At 35.3% G+C, this 27,199-nt stretch overlaps 1 protein-coding gene and 1 pseudogene across 3 annotated transcripts in view; one reads left to right on the forward strand and one right to left on the reverse strand.

The window, feature by feature from the left end:
- The window catches only part of LUZP2 (leucine zipper protein 2), a 527,801-nt gene that overhangs the window by 293,122 nt on the left and 207,480 nt on the right, over positions 1-27,199 (reverse strand). For 2 of the 3 annotated variants that reach the window (XM_008268979.5, XM_089310454.1), the window contains exons 2-3: positions 8,134-8,247; positions 4,381-4,451 (exon numbers count right to left, since the gene is read on the reverse strand). In XM_008268979.5, coding sequence (XP_008267201.1) covers positions 4,381-4,451; positions 8,134-8,247 — 185 coding nt within the window. Of the gene's footprint in view, positions 1-4,380; positions 4,452-8,133; positions 8,252-27,199 lie in introns of all 3 variants that reach the window. The other variant, XM_051852030.3, reaches the window with a different exon arrangement.
- LOC103351692 (ankyrin repeat domain-containing protein 49-like) overlaps positions 9,269-27,199 on the forward strand; it is an 82,997-nt pseudogene continuing 65,066 nt past the window's right edge.

The following is a 27,199-nucleotide window of genomic DNA, read 5'->3' on the forward strand; positions in this document are numbered from 1 at the left end:
TGTAACTCTCTCAAATAAATAATTCAATCTTAAAAAAGAAAAGTAGTACTAAATTATGGTTAGATGGAAGTAAGAAATTCTGCTATTCTATCGTACAGTGAGATTATTAAAGATAAACATAGTATTGTATATGTCTCTAAAAATTCTAGAAATAAAGATTTTAAATATTTCACAATGAAAAATCTTAAATGATTGAAGAGATTTATATACTTACTGTGACTAGGCATTACAATCAAAATATAGCATGGTACCCAATAAATACATACAATTCTTATTTGTCCATAGATAATTAGGTAGACAGATAAACTATGAATGAATTTTAATAATTCTTGCACCAAAATAAACATCTTTTTTATTCTATTTCCCACAAAAGTTTTGAACTATGCTCTTGTGTTTAGGAGTGTGTGTGTGTATTTGTGTGTTTTTGAAAATTCTCATGCTGACATCTAGAGGAAATGTAGGGTTCAATACAAAAAAGAAACTAAAGTCTGTTAAAAAAAATCTGGAGAAGATAGAAAATTCTTCACATTTTTATGCCAAGGAAAGCTATCCGGAAAAATGGCAAACTACAATTTTTCTTTTCTGAATAATATTTCCATTTTTGTCTTCCTAGATTCTTCCTTTGCACGTTCATTGTTGTCATGTATAGTTCATCTAAAAATTTTGCTTCACAGACTTGCAAGGTGATCCTAATGTGGGAGATGTTTCCCGACTTGTTTCTGCACCACTTCTACCATGATCTGGGGTGAGCCTAAACTATTTGCTCGCTCGCACAAAATGCTCTACCATCCTAATTGGTCCTAAACTCAAGATTTAATTCTAAAGAACTTACTCCTCCAGTGACACTCCTGTTAGATTTCTTGGATGTTGATATATTTTATCACAGAATTTTCAGTTACAAGAAATCTTAAATGGCAACGATTTGACAATCGTCCATTCCGAATTAAAAACATGAAGCACAGTCATCAAAATCACTCTACAAGAAGACATATCTTATAAGAGATTATTGGTTTTATTTTAATAACATCACAGATGGAGAACTTGCTGCTACTCCTGGCAGTATTTTAGTTTTCAGAAAATATTATTATAACATCATTGACTACACTGAATCAAAAATTGCCTTCCAGGAATATTGACTCAACAGCACCATAGAAAATAAAATTATTTATTCTTATTTTTCTAAAGATAACCTTGCAGACATATCAGGGTTCCCAAGTGAACTATTCATGACTGCAACAACTTACCCTCTACATGTTATAATTTAAAATCTATCCACCAACTGAAATTTCCTATATTATCTATATTATCTAACAGTCTAACTACTTCATAAAAATTAACAGTCACAATTCAACCCAACTTTCAATCTCTCTTAAATCTCTTCTCTTCTCTTCCTCTCTCTCTTCTTTCTCACACACATCCCTCTTTTTTTCTCTTTGCATAAACTCTCTCTGCTTAACTTTACATATGGCTTTATGTGCCAACTCTATATCCTGTTTACTTGCCTTCTAGTGGCAGCTATACTAACACTGATTAGTTGTATCTTCGTTACAATTTCAAGGGAAAAACTCCAACTGATTGAGTATTGCTTTGGTGGCCATCTCTAAGCTAATTAACTGAATTCATGACTGTAGTGCTGATGAAAGACAAATGGTTTCCAGGGACTTTTTTTTTTTTTTTTTTTTTTTGACAGGCAGAGTGGACAGTGAGAGAGAGAGAGAGAGAGAGAGAAAGGTCTTCTTCCTTTTGCCGTTGGTTCACCCAGGGACTTCTAATCTAGGTCAAGATCAGATGGCAAGGATCTGAGAACAAGGGTTCTCAAAATCAAGAGAGGAATTGAGACCCAGGAGTAGCCACAGGATATCTACTACACATCACTTTCTTTCAGACTCAGATAAGACTTCCAAATTTATGATCAATTCATATTTTTCATAATCAAAGATGATATATTTTCTTTTGCTGTTTATTCATGTCTCTATATTTGGAAATTAAATACTCAGTCTGCTTCACACTCATGTAAGTATGATTTTTTAATATTTCTCCTTTAAGTAAACAACAAAAATGAATACACCAAATATATTCTTTTGAGAAATTGTTGTAAAAACGTATTGTGCATGGGAGGGTGGTTAAGGAGGGAAAAACCACTATAATCCAAAAGTTGTACTTTCGAAATTTATATTTATTAAATAAAAAATTGAGTTTTGCATTCTGACTTAGCACATATAATACATGTTGTGGATATGTTTTTTTTTTTTTTTTGATTTGGACAAAACTTTTAAACTACAATAAGAAAACATCAGTTTTATTTCGTTTTTTATTGAGTGACTTCTTCCATGGGCCAAGTGCTGCAGTGCTGCGCAATTAAGCCTCTGCTTGGAATGTTCACATCTCTAATCATGTCCAGCTTTTGCTTCTCATTCATATTCTTGATTACCTGCACCCAAGGACAAAGCATATGATGCTGCCAGTAGTGGGGATCCTGCCACTCACAGTGCGTGGCATTCCGACAGTGCGTGGGCTTTGTATGTCAAGCCCGCATCAGGCCATAGCCAATAGCTGGATCAGAAGAGGAGCAGCAGATACTAGAACTGGCGCCCATATGGGATGCCAGCATCATAGGTGAAGGATTAACCTAGTGCGCCACGGCACTGACCCCGTATATATTTATTTTAAGAGGTGTTTATTTCAAACCAATAAAGTAGTTTAAATAACATACTTTTGGAAATGTTCAAATAGATATTTTATTCAAGCTCTTTGTAAAGTTTGCTTTTGAAAATAAATTCATGTTTTGATGATAATAAACATGTCACTGTATATAAGCCAACATACTTTATTTCATCGTTTCACTGTTGTCATCATTTCAACCCAAATGTGTATGGGGGTAGATGTTTGGCCTAGCAGTTAAGACCCTGGATAGGGCACTCATATCCCATGTTAGAGTGTCAAGATGTGTCTTATCTCCACTCCCAATTCTGTATTCATACTATTGCAAACTCTACAAAGCAGCAGATGATGGCTCAAGTAGTTGAGTCACTCTCACCCCTATGGAAGACTTGGATTGAACGTTCATTTTCTGATTCTCAGCTTTCTCTCTGCCTCTTAAATAAATAAGTAAATATAAAACAATACAAAATAAATGTATGCCAGTGATAGGCTTCTGGCCAAGAGGCAACTTCAAGTGTTAGCATTCAGCCTACTGATTAAGACTGTGTCTACCATTGAAATACCTGGGTTCATTTTTCAGCTACTGATTGCACATTGCTGCAAATGCAGATCTTGGGAAGCAAAGAGATGGCTCAAGTGACTAGGTTCTTCCCGCCTGCATGGGAGACCTGGATTTCATTCCTGGCCCCTGAATTCAGCCCCTGTCCAACGTTGATCACTGAAGGCTTTTGAGAAGTGAACCAGCAAATAGAAGCTGGGCCATGTTGAGCCCAGGAGCCGTGATCTCAGCACTGGTATCCCACAAGAATGACAGATTCATGCACTTGAGCCACCATCTGCTGGATGCATCAGCAGGAAGATAGAATCAAAAGAGAAGTTGGGACTCAAACCCAGCACTCCAATTTGAATATAAACATTTTAATATCTTTTTTGGTGTTTCTTGTTGTGAGCCAGTGTAGAAGAATATGACTACTGGATAAAAGATTTTAAATCTAAGCCCAATTAGCATGTCTTCTAGTAATCCAGTTAAATACTCTGAGCAACAATTTCCTATCAAATTGGAATAATGTCATCTACTTTACAAAGAAGTTATATGAATGAAGCAAAATATATGTGAAGTGTGTAGATGAGTCTATTGTAAATGTATAACACTATCAGTTTCTACTTTAAGATAACCTTTTTGTCCTTTGTTTTGCTTTGAGAAGCAATTTCATAATCATATAGCTTTTTGCAATCCACAGAAATTAATCTCATATTATAGACTCCTGTAAATAAACCAACCAGGGCTAATGATATTGTATTTGTGTTACTTACAAGATTACTCCATTCCTTACCATTTATCACAATAATCAAGTTTTGATCTTATTAAACATGGTCCACTGACATCAGAAGTGTCTGGTCTGTTGAGGGACAGAAGTATCAGGATTCACCTTACTAACAAGAAATGATACACATCCTTGACCCTTAAATTGTGTTCTTCAGGGAACAGCAACATCACCAACAGCAAGGAACTTGGTATAAATGCAGAGCCTCACCCCAGTTACTGTGCAATAGTTTGCAATTGCTCAAGATTTTACAAGTGATTCATATGTACATTCAAGTGTAAGAACATAATAAGCCCGTACACTTGGAATAAACCGATTCTAGTGGAGTTTCTGAATAGAATTTGATACTCTAACAACAAAAACTGAGAAGACAAAAAGAAAAATTGAATCTTACCTTTGCTTCAGGCCTAATTCCAGAAGCTTCTGAACATCAGTTTTGGCAGATTGCTCATCATTTTTTAAAGACTGGTAAGAAAAGCAGGAAAAGGAAGTTTTATTCATGTGAAAAATTGAGGCTCACTTTGTTTTTGGCCTATATTACAGAGTTCTGACTACACACAGATAAGAATGCAAAAAAAAGGCCAGGATGGTCCTCTGGCCCTAAGAACAAGCAAAAGAATTTATGACATCAATTTGTGCATGTGCTACAAAGTGGGTGAAAGGGATTGAGAAGAATCTCAAAATTTAGATGTTCAAAGGGGAAGAAATTACTCTCCAAATATCTATTTCTCTGTATAAGTGATACAAAGTATATCTTTTCCTTGTCCTTTGAAGTTTTACCACATTCTCTGCAGGCATGTTAAAGCAGCTCTGTCCATTTCTACAAATACATGGGGGTAGAAAAGTCTTCTTGCATACAACAGAAAATAGTACAATCCAAGAACAAAATGGTCAAAAGTCATGCACCTGTGTGGTGTTATTTTTCACCATGAGTAATGCCTTAGGACACACACAAATACACACAAAATGAGCTATTTAAAATTGTGAGATACTTAAAATTGCAATTTGTCTCTATAGTGTATAAAGAAACAAACATATGCCAACTCAGCCATTATTGCTTATACTAGAAAATTAAACATAAAAGTCCCTGAACTTTTCTCATAGGAAAATCTGTGCCATTCAGCCATCCTTAACATCTTGCATATTTGTACTCAATAACTTATTTAAAAGAATAACCTGTCATGTTTGATGTTAAAAGTTGAAACCATAGGAGGCATTTGGCCTGGTGGTTGAAATATCTACATCCCACACTGGAGTTTCTAGGTTCAATTTTTGGCTATAGCTCCTGACACCTGCTTCTCACCAACACAGATCCTTGGAGGCTGCAGTGGTTGCACAAGTAATTTGGTCCCAGGCACTCATTCTTGAGGACCTAAATTGAGTATCCAGCTCCCCACTTTTGTCCTAGCCCAATCTCTCTCTCTCCTATCTCAAAATGCATAAATAAAATAAAATGTATTATTAAGAGATTGAAAGACAGATAGAAAAGGAGAGACAAAGAGAGAAAGATTGATTCTCCATCCACTGGTTCACTCCCAATATGCCCACAAAAGACATGGTTGGGCCAGGTCAAAGCCAGGAGCCAGGAGCTTCATTCAAGTATCCCAAGTGGGTGACAGGGACTCAAGTAATAAAGGCCATTTTCTTCTACTTTCTCCAGTGAATTGACAGGAAGCTTGATTAAAAGCAGAGTAGCTGGGTCTCATTAAAATATATTTTAAAAATATACATATTAAAAATTTATTTTTAAGTTTGAGTGGTGAAATCACCATCGATTACATGTGAGGCTTTAGGAAATTCTTTTGACCTGTTTGAATCTTGTTTCCTCATTTTTAATGCATATAATATCTTAATTTTTGGGGAAAGATTTAACACGATAAAAAACAAAATATTTTACAAATGGCTGACTCAAAAATAAATAAAAAGCATTTAAAAAATTGCAACAGTGTTTAATGGTTTTAATGTGTTTAACTGTTTTGTTTTTCAAAAATCAACTTTATGAAGGCTGACATTTGACACAATGATTAAGATATTACATGGATAACCATATATCAACTTGGTATGGCTTGGTTTGAGTCTTAGCCCTGCTGTTGATGCTAGCTTCCTGCTAAAGCATCCTGAGAGGCAGTAGGTAATGGATGGCTCAGGTACTTGGGTCTTGCCACTCATGCAGCAGATCCAGGTGAATAGTCTAGTTCCTAGGTTCCACCTGGCCCAGGGCAAATGTTGTGGAATTTGAGGAGTGAAAATGAATGGAGGATTTTTTTGTCTCTATATCTCTTTACCTTCCAAATAAATAAAATGAATAAAAAATTTTTAAATATGAATTTTATCAAATTACAATTTTTAAAAGATTTATTTATTTATTTGTGAGGTAGAGTTAAAGAGAGAGGGAGAGATCAAGAGAAAGGTCTTCCATCTGCTGGTTTACAAAATGGCTGCATTGGCCAGAGCTGAATTGATGCGAAGCCAGGAGCCAGGACCTTCTTCCAGGTCTCCCATGCAGGTGTAGGGACCCAAGCATGTGGGCCATCCTCCAGTGCTTTACTAAGCTATCAGAGGGAGCTGAATCGGAAGAAGAGCAGTAGAGACATTCGGAAACTTAGCCTACTAAGCCACAGCACTGGTCCCAGAAATTACAAAATTTTATTAAGCAATTTTCTAGACTGTGTTTAGACATCTTGGATTAAGCTACTGCTACAGTGTTTCAGTAACACTGTAAGTACAAACCACTTTTGGGCATTTTATTATATGTGCCAAGTATTCTGTGCCTTTGAGAAAGTACAACTGGATTATTTTCTCCAGTCTTACTCATGTGGTAAATTTCCATTTATCAATAAATTCTGCAAAATTAAATAATAAGGTTCTGTACAGACATTGACTTCCAACAGTAATCAATTAACATCCTTTTCCATGCTAGTCTGCATTTCCCTAATGCTCTGTGTACACTTCCCTAATAGCACTATAATTACCCAACACCATTATTATCTTGCTACCTATGGCTGAGTCCTCTTGAGTTGTAGACATTATTTTCTTCCCTCTTAGATTCATATTTTCCAGATGTGATGCAACATCTTGAATGAAAACTTCAGCATTGGCTTCAAAAGTCACCTTGGCTACCTGACTATATGTGTGCTTTAAATTTCTTAAGCTTTCTGTAACCATCTATTTACCTATAAAATGAGCTAATTAAATATTCATATATATAGTAATGTATTCATGGTAAAAATTAAAAGAAAAGTAAGAAAAAGTGCCTAACCCAAGTCATTGTCCTTGTTAAGCTTTATTAGATATTGGCATCAGCATCATTATCATCAGCATAATCAGCATCATCATCACCATCAGCAGCACCATCCTCATGGGAATAGTAAACTAAGCAGAATGTGGATACTGGTGATACCATGTTCTTCATAGTCCAATAATTAATATACAGACTCCAGAGCCAAATTACTTGCATTAAAACCCTGGTTTCTTTTCTGATATTTGTATACAACATATCATCTCTAAGTATGATTTATCATGTTATATAACATGGAAAATCATAATATTATTAACTACCCTACAGATATGTAGGGTATATATGACATAATAATGTCATATATGCAAGGCTTTCTTACATATAGTAGTCACTCAGTAAATGAAATGTTTAAGAAAAATATATCATCAGATATTACAGGAATTTTTCTGTTTTGATTGAGATTTCACCATGCTAATACAGTTTACAAATACTCCCTTTCTAAAGCATTTACCTATGTCAGTAACAAGGTTTATTAAAGTTTCTTCAGATTCATCTGAAGTAACTTAAAATACTCTTCTAGACATCATTCTTATATTCATTTAACTCTTAGACATAATTACTTCATCTGATCTTATTATATGAAAAACACAAAGATCAAATTAATCTTAGAAGCTATTTGGAGTTGATCACTTTACCAATCTCATAATTTGTAATTTCCTATATTTGAAAACCACAGACTCCTAGATTGCATTTCATGTGGCATATATTTTCAAAGCTTATATAATAATAAAATAATAAATACCATGGTCAAGCCGAGAAATGTATTTAAAACTTTTGATAATGCATATTAACCCACTGAGACAAATAAGACTCATTCTTTTCTGCTGAGAATATTAGTTTTCCTCTCACCTGAAGATTGACTTTAATTCCATTCAGTTCTCTTGATGTCTTTGTCAGCTGACGGAGGATGGTGCTTCGTTCCCTAAAAACTTCTTTCAGTTGCTTTTCTAGCTCTTCATAGTCCTGTCTAACACAGAAAGAGAAGGCATGAGAGTCCCCCAGTGCTTCTATTAAAGACAAAATATTAGGGTCAGTATTGTGGCTCAGTAGGTAAAGGCACTGACTGTAATGCTATAATCCCATATGGACGCCAGTTGATGTCCTGGGTGTGCCACTTCTGATCCAGCTCCCTGCTAATGGTCTGGGAAAAGCAGTAGAGGATGTCCCAAGTGTTTGGGCCCTTCCTATCCACATGGTAGACCTGGAAGAAATTCCTGTCTTCTGCTTTGGGCTGGCTTGTTGCTGGTCGTGTTAATCTGGGGGAGTGAACCAGTAGATGATATATTCTCTCTTTCTTTCTCTGTAATTCTTTCAGATAAAAAAATAAATCTTTTTTTTTAAAGGAGAGATTTATTCCAAGATGGCAAAATTCATTCCAAGATGTGGAAAGGATGCATTGCTTTAGGCTAGGAGAAAATGAAGAAAGGAAGGAAGGTAGGAAGGAAGGAAGGAAGGAAGGAAGGAAGGAAGGAAGGAAGGAAGGAAGGAAGGAAGGAAGGAGGGAGGGAACAGAGAGAAAGAAAGGTGGAGGAAGTACATTCTAGGGGAAAAGTTGGAGAGAAAACTGTGGTGGATATTATAAGGAAGGAATATATATATTCCTCCATATATATATATATATATATATATGGAGGAATGCTGCAGAACAGTGAGAAAGGTGCAGATGCACAGTAAAGAGCACAGACTAACACAATCTCCAATAGCTGAGAGCTGGAGAAAGTGCAAGCTTTGGAGAGTAAGGTGAGATCAGAATGCAGCAGCCCTTGCCACTGCTGATATACCTGGAGGGAGAGCCTCATGGACTACATTGTCTTTGAATCCTACCTGGAGCCTTAAGGGGGCAGGATACTTACTAATCCAGCAAAAAAAGGGGGGGAGTGCATATCTCTCTCCCCATTCCCCCCCAAACAATGATGCTTGGCAACTGGCTCAAGAAGGCAGATGCCATTTTGGACATAAGTAGCATCTGTGGCTGCTCTTATGCATGAAAATAGCAACAAGCAAGCAGCAAGGACAAGATGCCATATTGACGGCAGTGAATGCGGCAGCGACTCAGGTATGCTCACCCGGTAACTGGCCTGGGGAAGGAACCATTCTGACATCACTACCAGCTGCAGAGAGGCTCTTGTGCTTGCCTGGTAACTGGCAGGCAGAAGGCAATATTGTGAAATGAGTAGAGATTGTGGTTGGTGGTTCTTATGCATGCCTGTGATCCAATTTCACCAGAGGAAAACTTCACATTTCTCACTGACTTTGAGCTGGGCTGGGATTATTAACAGAGGGCTGGGTACCCACATAGGACTGTGAGGTAGCCCCAGCCACTCAACTTAGCACAAGCTCCAGGGCTCAGACATACAGGCAACTGGCCCCGGGGAACATCTCTGCCTCTCCATGGATCAGACAGGCTAGGAGGGTGAAGCAGATTGTCTGCACCTCATGACTGTGGGGGTCTTGTGTGCTGAGACTGTGGAAATTCTGTGACTACGTACCAGGGTAGAGGGTGTAGCTGGGTCTCTGGGCAATTACTGTGTGTTGATCCACATGCTCAGAGTTCACTGATTACCTGAGATAAGTCATTGCAGCATTGTCCAAGCTCACATTAAGGATTACACAGATCATTTGTACAGTTCATGGGATACACTGTGGGCTAATACCAGGCACTGATCACCTTGGAAGAGAAGGTGAGATTGTGATTATACCATCAGAAGTTATCATACCCTCCATTCTGCTAACAAGAGGAGATCTACCATGCCCAGCTTGGTTTCACCTTGGATACCCTATCTAACCTGGAGCATTGACCAGAGATACCTGGTCACACCCAGCACATACCTGTGGGTATTCACTGAAAGAGCAGACCCTCCACTAAGCCACGGAGGTATCGTTAAAAAAAAAAAAAAAAAGCCATCAAAGGAGAAAACCAACAATTATTTCCACAAATGCCTAAAAAATAAATGCAGAAATTCAGCAAAAAAGAATAAATAGGACAACCTGACACCCCAAAGGAATAAAAGAACACTTCAATATTAAAATGTGAAGATGAAGGGCTTGATGAAATACCTGAAATAGAACTCAAAAGATTAATCATGGAATTACTCAGAAGCAATTAGAAGCAAATTCACAAATTAAAGAAATCCATAAATGACATGAATGAAGACCTTTTCCAGGAAATTGAGATTTTGAATCAAAATGCAATATTAAAAATGAAGAAAACAACATATCAAAGCATATGGAATATAGATAAAGCAGTAAGAGAGAACTTTATAGCAAATGGTGCCTACACCAAGAAGTTAGAGAGGTACCAAATAAATGAACTATCAAGGCAGCTTAAGGACCTACAAAAACAACAAAATACAAACACCTAATTAGAAGGAGGAAAGAAATAATTAAAATTAGAGAAGAAATAAACAGTATTGATATGATAAAAGTACAAAAGGTCAGTGAAATAAAGGACTGTTTTTTGAAAAAATAAACAAAATTTATACACCATTGGCCCAATTAACAAAAAAAAGGAAGTTCCGAAACAATAAAATCAGAGATGAAAAAGGAAATTTAACAATAGATACCAAGAAATAAAAAGAACTATAAAAAGCTGTATGCTATCAAATTGGAAAATCTAGAAGAGATAGATTGATTCCTGGACACACACAATCTACGAAAATTGAGTCATGAAGACATAGAAAAGATAGAGTTTGATTCAGTGATAAACACCCTCCCAACAAAGAAAAGTCCAGGAAAAGATGGCTTCAATGCTGAATTCCACCAGACATTTAAAGAAATACTAATTCCAATTCTTCTCAAGCTATTAAAAATAATTGAAAGGACAGAATCCACCTAAACTCAGTTATGAGGCCAAAACACCTGAATTTCTAAACCAGAAAAAGATAGAACAAAGAAAGAGAACTATTAACCGATATTCCTGATGAACACAAATGCAAAAATTCTCAACAAAATACTATCTAATCATTACAACAACTCATCAAATGTATCATTCACCCAGACCAAGTGGGATTTACCTCTGGTATGCAGGGAGGGCTCAACATTTGCAAATCAATAAAGGTAATACATCACAGGAACAAACTGAAGAATAAAAAATATGACTATTCCAATAGATGCAGAGAAAGTATTTGATAAAATTCAACATTCTTTCATGATAAAAAAAAAAAAAAAAAACTTAGGCAAATTGGGTATAGCAGGAACATTCCTCAAGATAAACAAGGCAATTTATGAAAACCCATATCCAGGATCTTATGGAATTGGGAGAAGCTGAAAGCATTCCCACTAAGTTCCAGAATGAGACAAGAATGCCCACTCTCGCCACTGCTATTCAATATAGTTCTAGAAGTGTTAGCCAGAGTGACCGGGCAAGAAAAAAAAAAAAAAAGCTGAAGGGACACAAACTGGAAAGGAGAAAGTCAAATTATCTCTGTTTGCAGATGTCATGATTCTATATACAGTGGAGCCAAAAGACTCGAGTAAGAGATTATTTGAACTCAGAACAGAGTTTCATAAAGTTGCAGGATATAAAAATCAATATAGAAAAATCAATAGCCTTTGTATACAAATACAATGCCATGGCTGTGAAGGAATTTTAAGATCAACCCCTTTCACAATGACTACAAAAAATATCTTGCAATAAATTTTAGCAAGGACAGCAAAGATCTCTATGATTAAAATTATAAAACATTAAATAAATAAATAAATAAATAAATACAAAAAAGTAGAAAAATCTTCCATGTTCATGGATTAGAAGAAATAATATCATCAAAATGTCATATTACTGAAAGCAATTTACAGATTCATTGCAACCCCAATCAAAATACCAATGGCATTTTTTCAGTTATAGAAAAAAATGTAAAAATGCATTTGGAAACATAATAAACCCTGAAGGGTGGAAGCAATCTTATATAACAGAAACAAAGTTGGAAACATCATAATACCAGATTTCAAGACATACTACAGGACAGTTATAATCAAAACAGCATGATATTGGCACGAAAACAGACATATAGACCAATGGAATACAAAAGAAACTCCAGAAATCAACCAGTGCATCTATAACTAACCAAAGTTTGACTAAGGGGCTAAAATCAATCCCTAGAGCAAGGTTAGTTTCTTTGACAAATGGTGTTGGGAAAACTGGATCTCTGCATGAAGAAGTATGAAACAAGACCTCTACCTTAAACCATGCACAACAATCCAATCAAAATGGATCAAGGAAGCATTCCCACTAAGATCCAGAACCAGACAAGGATGTCCACTCTCACCATTGCTGTTTAATATAGTCCTGGAAATTTCAGCCAGAGCCAATAGGCAAGAAAATGTATCAAAGGGATACAAATTGGGGTGGAGGAAGTCCAACTGTCACTATTTAGAAATGACATGATTCTATATTTAGGATATCCAAAAGATTCCACTAAAAGACTATTGGAACTCATAGAAGAGTTTGGTAAAGTGGCAGGGATATAAAATCAACACAGAAAAATCAACAGCTTTTTTATATACAGACAATGTGTTGGCTGAGAAAGAACTTGTAAGATCAATCCCACACACAATAGCTACAAAAAATACCTTGCAATAAATTTAACCAAGGATGTCAAAGATCTCTACAATTATGATTACAAAAAACTAAAGAAAATTAGAAGATGCAAAAATATTCTTTCACAGATTGAAAGAATCAATGTCATCAAAATATCCACACTACTGAAAGCAATTTACAGTTTCAATGTAACACCAATCAATATACCAAAGGCATTCTTCTCAGATATAGAAAAAAATAATGCTGAAATTCATATGGAAACACAATAGACCCTGAATAGCTAAAGCAATCTGTACAAAAACAAAAAAAAGTCAGAGGTATCACAATATCAGATTTCAAAACTTAGTACAGGGAGTTATAATCAAAACAGCCAGGTACCAATACAAAAACAGATGGATAAACCAATGGAACAGAATAGAAATGTCAGAAATCAACTCACACATCTATAACCAACTAATCTTTAACAGTGGCACTTAAACCAATCCCTGGAGCAAGGACTGTCTCTTCAAAAAATGGTGCTGGGCAAATTGGAACTCTGCATGCAGAAGTATGAAATAAGACCCCTTTCTTAGACCATATATATCAATACACTCAAAATGGATCAAGGGCCTAAATCTATGACCTTATACTATCAAAATACTAGAGGACATTGGAAAATACAGCAAGACATTGACATAGGCAGAGTTCTTGGAAAAGACTCCAGAAACACTGGCAATCAAAGTCAAATTTGACAAATGAGATTACATCATATTGAGAAGCTTTCACACTGCCAAAAAAACACTCAGTAAAGTGACGAGGTAACAAATAGAATGAGAGAAAATATTTGCAAACTATGCAACTGATAAAGAATTTATAGCCAAAATCTATAAATGCTCAAGAAACTCAACAACAACAAAACAAACAATCCAGTTAAGAAATAGGCAAAGGACTTGAAAAGGCATTTTTCAAAAGAGGAAATACAAATGGCCAACAGACACGTGAAAAAATGCTCAAGACCACTAACCATCAGGGAAATGCAAATAAAAACCACAATGAGATTTCACTTCACTCCCATTAGAATGACTCTCATACACAAATCAATAAACAATAAATACTGGTGAGGATTTGGAGAAAAAGTACCCCGGTCCACTGTTGGGGGAAATGTAACTGGCACAGCCACTGTTGAAGACAATATAGAGATAACTCATAAAGCTGAAAATAGATGTACCGTATGACCCAGACATCCCATTCCTGGGAATTTACCCAAATAAAATGAAATGAGCATATGAAAGAGTTATCTGTACCCCCATGCCCATTGCAGCTCAATTCCCAATAGTTGCCATATGGAATCAATCCAGATGTCCATTATCTGATGACAGGATAAAGAAATTTTGATGGAGAGGCCAACGTTGTGGTGTAGCAGGTAAAGCCATCGCCTGCTGTGCTGGCATCCCATATGGGTGCCGGTTCTAGTCCCAGCTGCTCCACCTCCGATCCAGCTCTCTGGTATGGCCTCAGAAAGCAGTAGAGATGGCCCAAGTACTTGAGCCCCTGCACCACTCTGGTAGACCCGGAAGAAGTTCCTTGCTTCTGGCTTTGGACTGGCACAGCTCTGGCAGTTGCGGCCAGTTGGGGAGTTAACCAACGGATGGAAGATATCTCTTTCTCTCTGTCTCTCCTTCTCTCTCTATGTAACTCTGACTTTCAGATAAATAAATCTTTAAAAAAATTATGGTGGTACCAGTGCAATTGCGTAGTGGGTCAATCTGCAGCCTGCAATGCCAGCATCCCATATGGGCACCAATTTGAGCCCCAACTGCTCCACATCTGATCCAGCTCTCTGCTATGGCATGGGAAAACATTAGAAGATGGCCCAATTCCTTGGGCCCCTGCACCAGTGTGGGAGACATGGAAGAAGCTTTGGATTGGCACAGCTTTTGCTGTTGTGGCCTTCTGGGGAGTGAACCTGTAGATGGAAGATCTCTCTCTCTGCCTCTGCCTCTCTTAACTCTGCCTTAAAAAATAAATTAATAAATATTTAAAAGAAAATGAATTATGGTATATATACACTATAGATTATTACTCAGCTTTAAAAAAATGAAATCCTAACTTTTACATAAAATGGATGCAAATGGAAACCCTTATACTTAGTGAATTAAGCTAGTCCCTAATAAACAAATACCATATCTTCTCCCTGATCTGTGGTAACTAATAGAGTACCTGAAATATAATGTATAGGAGTGCCATGGACATTTTGAGAATCAATGATTGTTTACAGCCCTTGCCTCTACTGTTGAGGAACAATGCTTAGTTTTTGTTTTTGTTTTTGTTTTTTGCATATAATTTGTTGGATTCTTTACTTAGTATAGAGTTAATCTTATGAGTATAAAGTAAACTGAAAATATATCTTTGTAGAAATTAACAGTGGGAAAAGAAGAGGAAGGAGGAAGAAGCATGGGAGTGTCTGCAGGAGGGAAGGTAAGATAGGAAATATCACTATGTTCCTAAATCAGTATATATAAAATACATGAAATTTGTATACGTTAAATAAAAGTTTAAAAAGAAAAGAAATCAGACATCACCAATAACTCACATTTTTAGTAAAATCCAGATTAGCTTAAAATTTAAGTGCTAGATATTTTGTTGCTGTTGGTATTTTACATAACAAGTCTATGTCTTTACCTCCATGGTCCTTGACAATTTTTAGTGATAGATATGATTTAGAGCACTATATCTCAGCGACATATCCAGGCTGTGAAATTAAGCAAACAATCCTCGTGGCAGACACAAAATGGAAAACAGGGGGGCTGCTTCTTCCTTGGTTTATAGATAAGACATATTGCATTGGCACTGTCTTTCAAGTCTATCTCAGAAACCCTATTTTTTATTAAAGAGATATTAGAAAAAGAAAAATCCATATGCAAAGCAGTCAATAAATACAGTAATTTCCTCTAGCTTGAAACAGGAATAGCAGGGATGTTAGGTTACTAGTCTAAGTTTCTATTCAAGGTAAGAATAAGCAAGCCATGTGTATGTGTGCCCATGTTTGTAGATATGCATTTGGTAAGAGAACAGGAGAAATACAAGGTGAAGAAACATAATTTCCACACAAATTGTGTCTGTAATGTATACGGGTAAGTAAACATTCTTCACTGGAGCACATGGAAGAGCTGAAAACCCAGGCAATTTCTTCTTGACAAAGCAATCCAAAATATGCAAGATGTACTTTGAAAGATAAATATAAATTAACCATATGAAAATGGGAAGCTTAGCTTGTTAACTTAAAAATATGAATAATATCACAAAGTTTGGGTTCCTAATTGGAAGGTGGGAGATTTGCTGCTAAAATGAGGATTGGCAGTATGCTCAAAACCATGTAAGCCTCTGAAGTGATGTCTAGGAATTCGGGCACTATTCTGAGAACAATATGGTAAAAGAGTGGAAGATTTTAAACAGAGAGCAGTATGTTTTGGAAAGATTTCCATGGAGGAAAGCCCTAGAGTGATTTGCATAGGGGAAAACCTGGAGAGAGGGAAGTTGTTCAGGTAGTTTCTAATGCAATAATCCAGGCAAAGGATCATGATGACCTAATTAAGTCAGAAGCAATGGAGATAAGGAAGCCTGGCTTAATTTTAGAAAAAATCCCAAATGGAATCAATAGAATATCTTCGCTAAAAAAAAATCACTTTGGATATGTCTATGTGGGGAAAGAGTGGGAGTGACCTAGCTAATAATGACGTGCTTCTGGTTTAGGTAGCTGCAGTCAACAGCCCTTCATGGAAAAAGTGAAAGGAGCAACAATGTTTTTAATGAAAAATTGCTTGACAAGTCCCATTTTGCAGTTGTAGGAGACTCAATCTCTCCAAGCTTGAGTTTTTTTAATCTATAAAATGTAGCCTTGACCTCATGTTTTTATGTGTTAAATGGAATAATAAATCGTTAAACCCTTAGGAGGTAATTAATTAAAAAATACAAAATTTTATCACTGAGAACTTTGATGAATTTACATTCTGGAGTTATAAAGAAACTGAGGTTCTACCAGCAGCCTTGGTAATGATTAGTAAATGTATCCCATCTAGAAGAGGCTTCTGTTGAAATTCTTGGCTTTTTCTCATTGCCTGATGTAGGCCTCAAGCATTCTTCATATTCTTCTTGTTAAAAGAAAATTGGAATGGCCCACTGCTAAGAATCACAATATTTCATTCTGGCCTTGAGATTTTTACTGGCACAGAGTAATCAGACTGTAATGAGATAATTATTAATACCCCCAGGTTTCAATTCAATCTCACTGACAATGTCAAATAATGAATCGCATGGCACATTTTCATTTTCTTCCAATTTCATAACTTTACTTCATGCCTCAGCTGTTTCTCCAGAACAGTAAATGAATCTTCAAAATTATGTTAAATGATCTTAACAAACTGTAATGGTGGATCACAAGTATGGAAAACATAGTACGTGAAGATGGTGTTGAAAATATCAACTTGTTTAGTCTACAATACTCCATTGGAAAAATCATAAGTGTTAACCCTAAGTATCTAATAGTTGAACAAATTAAATCAGAAGGATAGTAAATACTGTCCCAGGACAAACTTATTAAGGAACTGGTGTATCAGTCAACCACCAGAGCTCATTGCTTTAACCACTGCTCTGTAAGAATATACTGATTTGGCTATGATTAAAACAGATTTCACTTTGTATTTCATAGTCATCTCTATGCATTACTTCCTTTTTCTCTATTACACATACAAGCTTTCAATATTGAATTTATTTCCCATTCATTGGTTTCTATTCATTTAAGATTAGATATTTATTTTTCTATTTTTTTTTGTTAACACACAACTACCGCTACCTTTTAATTCCATTAATGTGTTTGATATTGAAATAACTTCATGAGAAAATGAGAACCAGTTTATAGCACTCTATTGTTTGGCAAACACGATGAGAACAAAAAAGAGAAAATATAGCTGGAAGTGTTACTTGATAGCCATATAGTAAGTTCAATCATTTTCAGTACTTATAAAAGGAGAAATTTGATTATGCTGCTGAAGTAACCGTAATAAAAGTATTGAGTGACATGCAATCACATATACTAGAATTTACAACCGAGTGCAATTTCATCTTCCAATAACTATTTTTTCCAAAACATAAAATGTACTATCTCCCAACCTTCATGTTCTGAAACTTGAACTTATGTCCTGGAGCTCTGTCCATGTTCATATATTCTTATATATTGTAATATATATATTACATATATACATATATTATATATACATATATATACATATATATATACATGTATATATATATATTACATCATGATAACTTCTGGATTTTCCCTCTTCTTTTTTTTTGCTAGTAGTTTTATTGACACATTCTCTCTTATGTTCCTTCTCTATTAATCTTAGAATACTTGTATCAATTTCACAAAAAAAAATCCTGTTGGGAATTACACTGAAATTGCATTTCCATTACAGTCCTACTTAGGGAAAAAATGTAACAATCAGGCTGCTTCCCATCCAGAAATGGGTTTTCTCATATATTACCCTATTACTTTTATGTGATTGAGAAATATTTTACAGTTACTTTACTGAGTTCTTTTGCATTTTTTCTAGGCTTATTGTTGCTATTGTGGATGGATTTTTACTTCCATTGTCTAAACAGATAGTGATTTTCCTTTAAAACTATTGACTCTGGGGCCAATATTGTGAGGTAGTACATTAAGCTGCCACCTGTGATGCCAACATCCCACGTTGGGGCTGGTTGGAGTCTCAGCTGTCAACTTTCAATCCAGCTCCCAACTAACATGCCTGGAAAAGCATCAGAAGATGGCCCAAATGTTATCCATGTGGGAGATGTGGAAGAAGCTCCTGGCTTCTGGCTTTATCCTGTACCAACTCCAGTCATTGTGGCCTTTTGGGGAGTGAACCAACAGATGAAAGATTCAATCTCTTTCTCTCTCTCACTCACTCTTGTGTCTCTCTCTGTAACTCTTCCTTTCACACAAATACATAAATCTTTAAAAAAAAAAACTATTGAAGCTGTAAGTTTATCTTGATATTAGATACCTTCTTATCATCCTTATTAATTACCATGGTATTTAAGTTGACATTTTTGGCTTCTTACATGGGCAACAATAATTTGTTTAAATAGCCAGCTATATTTTTTTCTAGTAGGTCTTTCATTTTTTCCTTTAATAATTGATGATGACCTTCAACAATGAAGAAAGAGAAAGGAACACTAAGCCTATTGATGTCCTGAATTTAAGATAAAACATTAATTATCATTTGTTACAAATTTGATATTTAGTATAATTTTCAGCTAATCCATTTTCTCAGGCTGTGTGTTTCTTTAACATAAACTTTATTGATATTTAAAATTTAATCAGGAAAATACCACAATTTCAAGGACACACTTGATGAATTATTGCAATCTAAATTTATTAGAAATTAAAGAAAACCAAAACTAAAACCTTATAAATTTTATTGATCTCATCAATTTATTATTTTCACTGTCCTCTCAATATATGACCAAGATTCTGACTTCTTTATAATCATTTGCCCATATTTGACATAAGTGTGAATTACACCTATGTCATTATCAAATATGATTTCCTTTATTTTTAATTTGTGTTATATATTATTAATTTTATAAATTTATGCCATATATTATGGACAAGTAATTTGCTAATTTTTTTTTAAGGGAAAGGGTTTATTGGGGAAAACCCAGCAGACTGGAGGGGAGGGACCAAGAAGGATAAGAAAGAGAAAGAGAATATAAGAGAGAGAGAGATAGATGAGAGGAGCTAGAGAGGAGAGAAGATAGAGAAGAGAGAAGAGAGGAGAGGAGAGCAGATGAGAGGAGCCAAGAGAGCAGGAGGGAAGAGCCAAGAGAGCCACGTGTTCAGGAACAGGCCCTTTTAAAACTTTGCTGGAGGGCAGGCAAGGAAGCAGGAGCAGCGAATCCCATTAGGATGGGAGTGGAGCTTGACAACAGCAGTTGGGCCATGTGGCCACCTGGCTTCCAGCAATGGTGGTGAGGGCTAGAGCTTGGGATGTAAATCAGGGTGTAGATCGCGCCATAAATAAACTGAGCCAGTTTCCTAACATTCCCCCCTTTTGTTTTTTATAAAGCAGGAGTGGTATGGAATTACATTAGTCCCAAAAGTCCAGGAGGGGTAGAGGGAAGATAATCTGTCTTTAGAGCTACTTCCTACTTATATGGGGTGACGATGAGGTTCTCTTTGCTGGCATGGGGCTATGTCTCAAGCCACTGTCTCTTGGGTGGGGAGCTGAGTATATCCCTGTAGCAGCATTTGGTTGACCATCTGGTTGCTGAAGTTCTTAGTTTGTTCCATTATAACCTGTTGTAAACACTTAGACACTGTAGTATAAAAGACAGGGTGAGAATAGTAACCAATGATCCTAAGAGTAACATTAACCAGGTAATGAGAGGATTTTATAGAGGAGAGGAAATGGGGGGGGGGGGGTCTCTGGACCCTTGCAAGGACAGTTTGATGGACATGGTTTAAAGCTGATCCCAGACAAGACTGGAAGAAAGGCCACTTAACTTTTGCAGGTAGCAGGGTTTGTCTGTAGAGAAATTTTGAACAATCATATAACATTAAGTGGGGGAGAGGTTGGAGTATAGCCATTGGTGGTAGAGTAGAGGCTATGGTTACAAAGGAATCAGAAAACATGACATGTTATAGAACCTTTCATATTTAGTATGAAGGTTATTAATTTATTTATATTTTCACTGCTGGGTTTCCAGACCATATGAAACTGTTTTTGTATTTCAAGTGTTAGGGATTAAGACACATTTCTTTTTATAGTCATATATTATTACCTGAAAACCACTTTCTGAATATATAATTCAATTCTAGTATTTTATGATGTTATTTTTATCAATTTTCTGAATAAAAATGTTTACCATAGTATCTTGACTCTCAAATTGGTCTATTTCTCTATCATTTGCTTAAAGTCATTCTGTTACATATTGTAGCTTTATAAAAATGTAACATATAGATACCAAACAAAACCTTGAATTTTGTCATTTCTTCAAAATTCTCTGGCTTATTCCTGGCCCCTTGAATTTCCATATGTGTTTTAAAATTATTTTTCAGTTTCAGCAAGAAAAAATGATGTGTTTGTGTATTGGATGACTATGACATTTTGCAAATATTGAATTTTCCACTTTATAAACTTTTTTGTAATTTATTTATAGAGGTTTTGATATTTTCTTTCAAAAATCATTTATACTTTCCACTGTAGGGGTTGCATGTCCCTTTGATTTCTTTCTAATTATTAACAAAATGCTTAATGTTATTTAAAATATTATCAACTTTTAAACTTTCATTTCCAATAGTACATTACTGAATTCTAAAAATAGATTTTTTGTATTAAACAAACTATTGATTATAATATTATGCATTTCTTGCATATTCAAATGTATTGTCTATAAGTATGATAGTTTCTCTTTAATTTATTTCTTCACATTGTTGATAAAAGAGCTTCCAATATGTCACTACAAATATGATATTTTTGTAGACATTTTGTACCTAGCCATTTTCCTCTTTATTTTTTATAAATTATCAGAAGTAAAATATTCTCTCTCTAGTGTCTTAATCATTTTGTTTCAGTCAGGAATCAAATGCAAATGTCATCAAAAATTGTTGCTCTATATGCTATTGTTCTTTTAACTCATAAATCTTCCATTCTACCCTGTATTTGCCAAAAACAAAAGTTTCTAAAAACAGCAGAACAGAAATCCCCATACTTTTCACTGACCATATGACACTCCACTGGAATGCCAGTGTACATGATATATCAGATACTTTAGCCATTATTTTGTTATTTTCTTTCACCCTTAGTTTTACTACTAATGGCAATGTGAAAATATCCCATGAAATAAACACTGCATCAACTTCAGGCTTCTCCGAAAACAAAACAAACAAGACAGACATGAATTTGACCTGCACTTCAAAGCAGAAACACTCCCTGTAACCTCTCAACCTGAATTTGAAAAATAAACTATTTTTATTGAAAATCATTAGGCTTTTAGATTGATTTATAATATAGCAGTATCATATCAAATTTGTTCAGATAATCACACATATTTTTCTATTGTTAATGTGTTGAATCGCATTAATCCATCTCACTTGTATAATTAATGATTACATTAACATGGTTCTTCTGGATTCAATTTTCTAATATCTATGTTCAGCATTTCTGCTTGTATCTAAACACATTAATTATGACTGCCACAACTATAGTTGAATTTTGTTTAATTGTAACCACTAATCTTTAGTATTCATTATGCAAGGTATACATTGGGAATTTTATAAACATTTTACATATAATATTTAATTCTCATAATCATCCTGAAATGTAAGTTGTATTACAGGCATTTCACAGCTAGTAAATAACTTAAATAATCTCTCTAAGACCACACGGATGTTAAATTATGAAGATAGTCTTCAACCCTGGATATTTTTGAGTAAAATAATACTGTATTGTGCAGTTTATTTATCATAAATAAACATTAAATATTTTGTTGGATCCTTCTACATTTAGGGCACTTTTAAAATTAATTAATCATATAATTTGAGATATGCAGGAAAATAGAATGAATGTGGAGATGAGGATTACAGACCAAAATGTGATAAGAGAAGAACATTAGGAGGATATCTCCTGAATTAAACAATCATGGAAAATTTCATGAAAGACAGAATTTATGTTGAACTTTGAATGCTGCACAAGATTGTTTAATAGAGTAATGGAAAAGGATTTAAAGCATAGGAAATAATACAGATAATGACAACATATATGGAAAATCACTGAGTGGATATTAATTATAAATCAACAAGTAGTATAGTCTGACCTGCCCAGGGTACCCTCTGGACTACTGGGCAAACTTTGGAGCAATTGTAAGATCCAAATTATCAAAACTCTTTAATGCCATTTTTAGGAGTTGTGAGTGCTTTCTATAGTGTATGGACTTCTCTATGAACTTTGCCCACAAAGGTATATTTTCGACTATATGCAGAGTCATATTTCCAAGCAACCCAGTTTAGCATATTCAACTCCTGGTTACCAAAAGTATTCCAAAATATAAATATTTATTTATTGAATAAGAACGAATTTTACTCAGCTTGGATAAATATTAAATTGGTAACTACAGAGAGTTGTTAACTGGGAAATATTTCCAATACTTGCCATAAAGAAAATAAAGATAACTATAAAACTACTGTGACTCTTGGCATAAAGGCTATGGATTATTTTGTAACATGGCATCATTATTACTGAAAGTAAAACAGAGTCCTGCTGCCTTTGATACTGTTGCTAGATATTATCAGGTCTTAGCCTTCCATGTTCTCCCAGCATCCCTCTCTTTGATTAAAATCCCCTTGAATTGAGAGAGTAGTGTAGTTGGTTCTATAAGATTTATGAGTTCATTTATCTTTAACATAGATGAAATGTTGATATTTGGTCTCATTTTGAGTTTCTTTTCCAGGAACTAGAAAAAGTAACTACCATCTGCACACAGCACCCAGAATGACCACCTTGCCATGATCAAAATTCTCTGAAGAACACTGTAATCAAATGAGTTGCTACATGAACACCATAGACCAACTAGGGACTTAAATGAGCTATACATGAACCTCTAACATCCCAACTTCAATCTCTGTGGACTTCTACTGCTAACCCATTGAGAATCTGGGAATTAAGCAATGGCTGACCAGGTTCTCACTCTGTGCTTTGCAATGATATCTATTTTCTTCTACCACTGTAGTGCCAATAAGTGGATTGCTGCTCACTAAGTGAGTGGTCAGTTTTTGGGGGTCCTTAGAAATCCCTCCATCCAGTTCTGAGGCTGACCTATTACAAAACCATTTTTTTCCAGATCCAACATTGCTTTTTATCAGGCTCAACATTCATATGAGCACCATATATTAACATAGTATTTTTCTTTCTAGATCGGCCAATGCAGACTAAGAAAATCTCCCAACGACACTATAGATGCATGGCAGAATTAGTTCTATGTCTTTGTGTAAAGATGGCTACACACAGTGTCTACAGGGAAAGGAAATTTTCCCATGTTCCTACAGTCAAAGATTGTGTTACTGCAGGTCTTTTAACAAGATTGCCTTAATATAAAACATATATAAACTTTTTTGCAACAATGCTATACCTGGGAATCTATAGACATGAATGTCCTAGCACTTAAGAATACTTGAAAATAAAATAAAAGGCTTGAATCAATTATGTTAAAAACACTGAAAAAGACTCTCCTTGATCAAACCTTAGTCAGACTCCTCCGCACTTTCCTCTCAACTAGGCTTTGACTTAGGCATCCATTTCTATTGGGCCTGTGTTGCTCTGTTATAAAGAATTTTGTTAAGTCAATTTTCCAAGAAGGCCCACCATCGATATTTAATCAAATCTCTTTTCCTTCATCAGCCCCAAGAGATATCTGATTGAACTGGCCTAGCTTCATCAAGGATCCAGTTTAGCCAGAATCTCCCCTATCCTTGTTTCCTCCAGGTAATTTAGCCTCCAGTTATCCCCAATCTACTTCTTGGCTAAAAATCCCTGCTAGTACATGCTACACTGGAAATTAATTTCAGTTCCATAGATAAGACTCTTTCCCTTATTATAATATTTTCTGAATACTACCTATTTTTACTCTTTAATTACTATCCTATTCTCTTTTTATTGTCAGCATAAGATATAATCATTTTACATATGAATGAGAATATACTAGATGACTTGGAAATACTTCCATCATGTACTTTCCAGCTAAGAGATAAAGCATCAAGAGTATGCTGTGTTTATGTAAGATTAGCCATAAGGAATCATGTCTTATGAAGGTACAAATTTTTTTGTATGAAGGAACCACATATGATGATGTTAGTAAGTAGATAAATTTGAAAGCAAATAGACAAAAAGTGTGTAGAGTATAGTTTTAGAGAGAGGGAATTTAAGAGATGACAAATTAAGAAAAGTAAAAAGATCATGCTGCCCTTCATATAAACTTGTATATATGTATGTATAAGTTAAAAGTAATATTTATTTTTATATTCATAGTTTTTTTAGTTTTTGGCAAATTCAATATTGTTTACAGATGCAATTCTAAAAATATAATGGTATTCTTTTTCTCCCTACTTCTCTGTCACTATCAAAGAAACAGCAATCCTTAAATCCAAAAATGAATAACAGGGGGAGAAGACTATCTTGGAATAATTTGAATATTGGAATAATTAGCACAGACATTCTAAGGAAGATTTACCAAAATAAAAAAATGAAAAACAAATGTAAAAGGTAGTATCTTCTGAGTTTTGCCTTATACCTTGATTTTAGAATTTGAATGATTCTCTCACTCTGACGACTCACAAATACTGGGTGGTAACATACATGGGTTATCAGCTCCTTTGATAGCTTTGATGAGTTATAAACATTTTCCTCAGGAAAATCTCCACATACTTAAACATTTATAATATTTTATTTCACAAGGTACACGAATGCGCCATAGGAAGCAGACACTCTGTGGGATGACACACATTTGTTCTTTCTTTGTAAAGAATTCCTGCTCTAGAGGGAGAACCATTAGGATCCCTAGCTACTTTGCGCTTTTTCCAAAATCATGTTCATATATAAAACAATTATTGGAGTCTGAGATGACTTAAGCCTAGGAGGAACAAAAAGTGGTTACAAATATTTTGTCAATGATAAGTTAAAAAAAGCACATATCATGGTGAACACCAGTGTATCCTTGGACACACTCACCCTGCTCATCACAAACTTGTAGATTCTCTGTGCTTCAGGCACCTGTGCTGTTTTGTCCCTGACTATGTAAGTGGTGATGGAAAGGAAATGTTTCCCTTAATGCAGCTCACTTGAATTTAAGGTAAGCCAGTTACTGTCCAAGGTAAAAGAAGTTAAAAACTCCTAACTCTTCAGGAAGAAAATTAAATGCCACCAAACAGTTAAATATAGGTGGAATTCTAACTTTCACTTCAAAGATGTGGTGCTACTTCATGAGGGGCATTCAGAAAGTTCATGAAAAATATGCTTTATGTCTTTTTTTAAAAGATTTTATTTATTGATCTAAAAATCAGAATTATGGAGAGAGGGAGAGACAGAGAGACAGAATTTTCCATCTGCTGGTTCCCTCCCCTGATAGACACAACAACCAGCACTGCGCCAGGTCAAAGCCAGGAGCCAGGGACCTCTTCCAAGTCTCCTATGTGTGTACAGGGCCCCAAACACTTGAGTCATTTTCTGATGGTTTTTCCAGGTCATTAACAAGAAGCTGGATTATAAGTAGAGCAGCCAAGAAATGAACTGGTACCCATTTGGGATGCTGGGTTGCAGGCATTGGCTTTACCAGCTTCGTAAGTGCTGGCCCCATTACCTTTTTTTTAAATCTTATTTTCAAATGTCTTTATTTATTTAAAGGAAACAAATTTGATTTCATATATTCTTTTATGGGCATAATGATACTTCCCACTCTACCCTCCCTTTCTTGCTCCCACCATTCATCCTGCTTCCTATTTTTCTCTTAATTTTTACAATGACGTGCTTTCAGTTTGCTCTTTAACCACAAACTAAATCTTACATTAAACAGAGAATTCAACTAGTAGCAAGTAAAAAAAAAAAAAAAAAACAAAAACAAAAACAAAAAAACAACACATTGTTTCTCAAGAATAAAGACAAGGATTGTAAATAATAAAAAAAATCTAAAAATGCCAATTTCACTTTTATTATTTTTACACTGTATATTTGCCACCACCACAGGGAAAAGACATGATATTTGTCTTTTTGGAACTGGCTTATTTTACTAATCATAATGGTCTCTAGTTTCATCCATATTGTTGTGAAAGGCAAGATTTCATCATCATTTTTTATGACTGAGTAGTGGTTTATTTTATCAAAATTTTTTAAGTCAGTCATCAGTCATTGGAAATCTGGCTTGATTTCATACTTGGAAATTATACATTTGATAAAGGATTTATATCCAGAATATATAAGTAGCCAAAAAAACTCAATAACAGTGAAACAAAAATCCAGTTAAGAAATGGGATAAAGATGTGAACAGGAAGGGTCAATGCTGTGGCATGGCAGGTAAATCTGCCACCTCAAGTGCAGGCATCCCATATGGGAACCGGTTTGAGACTCGGCTGCTCCAGTTCAGATCCAGCTCTCTGCTATAGCCTGGGAAAGCAATAGAAGATAGTTCTTGAGCCCTTGCATCTGCATCGGAGAACCAGAGGAAGCTCCTGGCTCCTGGCTTCGGATTGGCTCAGCTGTGGCTGTTTCGGCCATCTGGGGAGTGAACCAGTAGATGGAAGATCTCTCTCTCTCTCTCTGCCTCTGCCTCTTTCTAACTCTGCCTTTC

The sequence above is a fragment of the Oryctolagus cuniculus genome, chromosome 1 (assembly GCF_051225735.1).
Source record: "Oryctolagus cuniculus isolate XC-2025 breed Fujian yellow rabbit chromosome 1, ASM5122573v1, whole genome shotgun sequence".
NCBI lineage: Eukaryota > Metazoa > Chordata > Mammalia > Lagomorpha > Leporidae > Oryctolagus > Oryctolagus cuniculus.